At 42.4% G+C, this 5,432-nt stretch overlaps 1 protein-coding gene across 1 annotated transcript in view; it reads left to right on the plus strand.

Moving 5' to 3' along the window:
* Positions 1 to 5,432, plus strand: part of POP1 (POP1 ribonuclease P/MRP subunit) — a 45,650-nt gene that overhangs the window by 7,620 nt on the left and 32,598 nt on the right. Inside the window, exons 3-4 of the mRNA XM_017875300.1 lie at positions 3,862 to 4,029; positions 4,623 to 4,798. Of these exons, the coding sequence (XP_017730789.1) occupies positions 3,862 to 4,029; positions 4,623 to 4,798 (344 nt within the window). The remainder of the gene's footprint in view (positions 1 to 3,861; positions 4,030 to 4,622; positions 4,799 to 5,432) is intronic.

A 5,432-nucleotide genomic window follows, 5' to 3' on the forward strand; every position in this document is an offset into this window, starting at 1 on the left:
AAAAAAAAAAAAAAAAAAAAAAAAAAAGATACACATGATGCTGTCTCCACTCCCATTTTGATCAAATTGCTTTTGTCAGCTCTTTTGATAGTCATTATCTAAATAGTAAATGAGCTGAATTAAAAACAGATACAGTAGACCCTTATTATTATTTTTCAATTTCCTATTTGCAAGTTTGCCTTCTTGCCAAAGCTTATTTGTAACCCCAATGTCAATACCCATGGAGCTTTGCTATCATTTGTGGACATACATAGAGCAGGAAAAATTTGAGTTGCCCTGTGTTTATGTTCCCAGCCGAGCTTCCCAGCTTTCATGCAGAAATGGCCGGAGGATGGTGGTAGTACAGGGGCAGGGCAGTACAGTGCAAGCAGCTCCAGCTCTACTGGGGTTTGAATCTCAGCCCTGGGGCAGCCTCATGCAGGTCACTTAGCATTTCTAGACTTCATTTTCTCTTTTGTAAAATAAAGGAAATAGATTCTACCAGGAGGAGTTGTTTTTAGGATTTAAGATTATAATATGGCCATGGGCAGTGGCTCACACCTGTAATCTCAGCACTCTCGAAGGCTGAGGTGGGCAGATCACCTGAAGTCAGGAGTTTGAGACCAGATTGGCCAACATGGCGAAACTCCGTCTCTACTAAAAATACAAAAATTAGCCAGGCATGGTGGTGCGTGCCTGTAGTCCCAGCCACTCAGGAGGCTGAGGCAGGAGAATTGCTTGAACCCGGGAGGTGGAGGTTGCAGTGAGCCAAGATCGTGCCATTGCACTCCAGCCTGGGTGACAGAGTGAGGCTGTCTCAAAAAAAAAAAGGAAAAAAAAAGATTATAATCTATGTGAGATGAAGATATATATGTATCCCCACTAGGAGGAATGGTTCAGTATTCACTAATTCATTGACATAATTCAGTGACTGTATGAAACATAACTACTATAAATAATGAAAATTAGCTGTGCATATTTTAGAGCTGGTATATTTTATTTCTACCTTAACATCAGTGATTATTATACTTCTGTATTTCCTAAGAGAAGTGCAGTATAGTCATCATATCTGTATTTCACTGGTGTGCTGATTTTAGAACCTTATGAAGTGATAGAAAGATTACAGTTGTTCATTAGGGCAGTGGTAGAAAATGCTAATTTGGGAAGACAGCAAAACCAAGTGGCCAAGAACTTGTTTGGAATGCTTTAAAAAACTGTGCATTGGGTCTGATTAAGTAAACTTTAGAGTCAAGTTCATAAGGTCTAGATTCAGATCCTACAGTTGATGCCCACCATGCCATGTGATAAACCTTTCACACATATTATCCTCACAGTGTTTTAAGATTATAGTGGTTTAATAATTAACACCACAATTGAAATAAGCAGAAACACTATGAAATTCTCTACTGATCTCTCCTTTAATTTACAGACAGTTTTTTTTTTTTTTTTTTTTTTTTTTTTTGAGACAGAGTCTTGCTATGTCGCCCAGGCTGGAGTACAATGGTGCGATCTCGGCTCACTGCAACATCCACCTCCTGGGTTCAAGCGATTCTCCTGCCTCAGCCACCTGAGTGGCCGAGACTACAGGCGTGTGCTGCCACTCTTGGCTAATTTTTGTACTTTTAGTAGAGACAGGGTTTCACCATGTTGGCCAGTCTGGTCTCAAATTCCTAACCTCAAGTGATCCACCTGCTTCAGCCTCCCAAAGTGCTGGGATTACAGGCGTGAGCCACTGTACCTGGCCACAGGCAGATATTTAATGTTGTCTTATAGTCATAATTCCCAGACACTTGTGTGAAAGTGTTGCCTTTTTATTTGGAGACGGAGTCTTGCTCTGTTGCCTGTGCTGGAGTGCAGTGGTGCGATCTTGGCTCACTGCAACCTCTGCCTCCCGGATTCAAGCAATTATCCTGCCTCAGCCTCCCAAGTAGCTGGGACTACAGTCACATGCTGCCACACCCGGCTAATTTTTTGTATTTTAGTAGAGATGGGGTTTTACCGTGTTGCCCAGGCTGGTCTTGAACTCCTGAGCTCAGGCAATCCGCCCACCTTGGCCTCCCAAAGTGCTGGGATTACAGGCGTGAACTACTGCACCTGGCTGGAAATTTTGCTTTTTAAATTTTTAAGACAGGGTCCCACTCTGTTGCCCATGCTGGAGTGCAATGGCACAGTCGTGTTTCACTGCAACCTTGACCACCTGGGCTCACGTGATCCTCCCACCTCAGCTTCCCGAGTAGCTGGGGCTACAAGCATGTGCCACTGTGCCCAGCTAATTTTTTTTTTTTTTTTTTTTTTTTTGTAGAGACAGGGTTTCGCCACGTTGACCAGTTAGTCTCAAACTCCTGGACTCAAGTGATCCGCCCACCTTGGCCTCTCAAAGTGCTGGGATTAGAGGTGTGAGCTACCACATCCATCCTGGAACTTTGCTTTTAGTTATTTATTTAGTATAGTAGCTCTCAATTTGAGTGTGGCAGACAATTAGGATAAAAGACTGTACATAATCATGTGGATTATAGTATTAAGGGAGTGTCGTTTGGGCTGCTGTAACAAAATACAGGTTGAACATTCCCGATCCAAAGATCTGAAGTCTGAAGTCCTCCAAAATCCAAAACTTTTTGAGCACTGACATGACACAACAGGTGGAAAATTCCACGTCTGACCTCATGTGATGGGTCACAGTCAAAATGCAGGCATATAACACACAGTTTATTCAGCATTCCCATGGAAAAAAAGATATTCCTAGCCCCCTTCAGCTGGGATATAAATATTTCCAAGCACTCCTAGATTTCACCACCTAAGCACACCTGCAAAGACAAATAAAATGGCATGTAATTTTTACTGTTAAATACTTACATGTGAATCAGCGTGATAAAGTGATTTCTTATCAGTAGCGTATAGATTCCGAGTCAGGAAGGGTGCTGATGCCAGCCAACCACAGATTGTCCACAGGGTGGCTGAGATGTGGCACCTTTGCTTTCTGATGCTTCAGGTATACAATGTGCAAAAAGTTTCATGCACAAATTATTAAAAATATTGTATAAAATTACCTTCAGGCTATGAGTGATAAGGTAAAAGAAACATAATTGAATTTTGTCTTTAGACTTGTGTTCTAAGATACCTTAGACTTGTGTTCAAGATACCTCATTTTATATATATATATGAATATTCCAAAATCCAAAAAAAATTGGAATTTGAAACACTTCTGGTCCCAGTTATTTCAGATGAGGGATACTCAACCTGTATCTTACTGGGTAGCTTGTAAATAACAAATGTATTTCTCACAGTTCTGAGGGCTGAAAAGTCCAAGATGAAGGAGCCAGCAGGTTTGGTGACTGGTGTGGGCCTGCCTTCTGCTTCATATACATCACCTTTTTACTGGGTTCTCACATGGTGGAAGGAGTGAGGGTCTCTGTGAGGACTCCTTTATAAGGATACTAATCTCATTCATGAAGGCTCTACCCTCATGACCTCATCGCCTCCTAAAGGCCCCACCTCCTACTACCATCACCTTGGGGGTTAGAATTTCAACATTGGAATTTTGGGGGACATAAGCATTCAGACCATACCAGGGAGCTTAGATTTGACATTCATGTTGCACTGTTTATAGGAGAAAATTTCCCCTGTATCTGTTATATCCAGGGTCCTTTATATGTCATCCTGACATGATTACCTTGTGTGCTACCTACTAGCTTTGTGACCTCAGGCAAGTGAATTCACCTTCCTACGTAAGATTCCTCTTTAAAAATAAGTAGTAATAGCCACCTTACAGGGTGACTGTAGGATTGAAAACATGGTCAGTGTTGCCACCCAACAAATATTAGTTCTCCACTATAATTTTTATCTCTGATAAAGGTGACATGTTTCTTTTTGAAAATATACTAGAGCCTCATCCTGGAACTTCACGACAGTGGCAAACCAGAGTCAACCCCCACTTTCTGCCTGACCCTGATGTGAATGAGCAGTCTTCCTCCAAAGGGATGTTTAGAAAAAAGGGAGGATGGAAAGCAGGTCCTGAGGGCACGTCTCAGGAGATCCCCAAGTATATAACTGGTGGGTACTCATAAAGAAGTGCAGTTTGCTTGTATTTTGAGCTCTTCATGTCTAGTGCAGCAACAAACTGCCCTCCTTGTGGTCCTGGCTCTGCCTCCCCTGCCTCTCCTCTCCTCCTCCCACTTCAGACCCTTCTCACCTCTAGCCTGGACTTTGACCAGAGCTTCCTTGGGCTTGATGGCTCTCCCTTCTTCAGTTTCTCTCCCTGTCTCTTACTCGTCTTCTTACAAGTCTTTGTGAACTGTTCCTCTTTGTCTTAGCCCCCATGCCTCTCTTGTTTTAAATATGCCATCCATACTCAGCATGGCATTCTCCAAAGATGGAAAATTGCATATGCACTAATGGCAACCAAACCTTTATTTAAAGGGCTTATCTCCAGGCCCTTTCCAGCCTCTTCTGTTCTTCACCCTATAATCCCCAACCACACTACCACATTAAACCCTGTATTCCTTGTACATACCTTAGATATGCTTTCTGGTCTCTCTTTACACCTTCTTGGTGGAGGAATTCACTTAAGTTTCCCCAGCAGCCTGTTTATTCTCCAGCGTTAATTCAAGATTGGTGTTTAATGACGTTGTCAATTCTTTCAACAGCTTCTACTTTTGCTCAAGCACGAGCGGCTGAAATCAGCGCTATGTTAAAAGCTGTGACCCAGAAGTCTTCGAATTCACTGGTTTTCCAGACTCTGCCACGGCACATGCGACGAAGAGCCATGAGCCACAATGTCAAACGTCTTCCCAGACGGTTACAGGAGATTGCACAGAAAGAGGTTGGAGTTCCACTTAGTGTAAATGTTTAGAGTAGTAACTCCTAGAAGAAATTGAGAAGTATTGACCTAATAGAATTTATTAAAAATGAAAACCAAGGCTGGGCATGGTGGCTCATACCTGTAATCCCAGCACTTTGAGAGGCTGAGGTGGGCAGATTGCTTGAGCCCAGGAGTTCAAGACCAGCCTGGGCAACATGGCGAAACCTCATCTCTACAAAAAAATCCCAAAATTAGCTGGGCGTGGTGGTGCATGTGTGCCTGTAGTCCCAGCTACTTGGAAACTGAGATGGGAGGATCCCCTGAGCCAGGGGAGGCTGAGGCTGCAATGAGCTGTGATTGCGCTACTGTACTCCAGCCTGGGTGACAGTGAGACCTTGTCTAAAAAGAAAAGAAACAAAAAAACTCAGAAAAGAACACCCTCATGGTTTTGTTTTGTTTTGTTTTGCATATATTTGATTTAATCATTATCCAAACTTCTTCTTCCCTCCAAGCCAAATTAACAGACAATTGGCTATTACAGGTGCTTTGAAATACAGCATTTGATATTCCTCTCTTGTAAGGGTGTTGAATAGTTTATGTTCCCTTCCCAAATGTAAAAAAAACCTGACCCTCTTTTTTTTTTTTTTTTTTTTTT

This window comes from Rhinopithecus bieti, unplaced genomic scaffold (genome assembly GCF_001698545.2).
Source record: "Rhinopithecus bieti isolate Rb0 unplaced genomic scaffold, ASM169854v2 scaffold_8760, whole genome shotgun sequence".
NCBI lineage: Eukaryota > Metazoa > Chordata > Mammalia > Primates > Cercopithecidae > Rhinopithecus > Rhinopithecus bieti.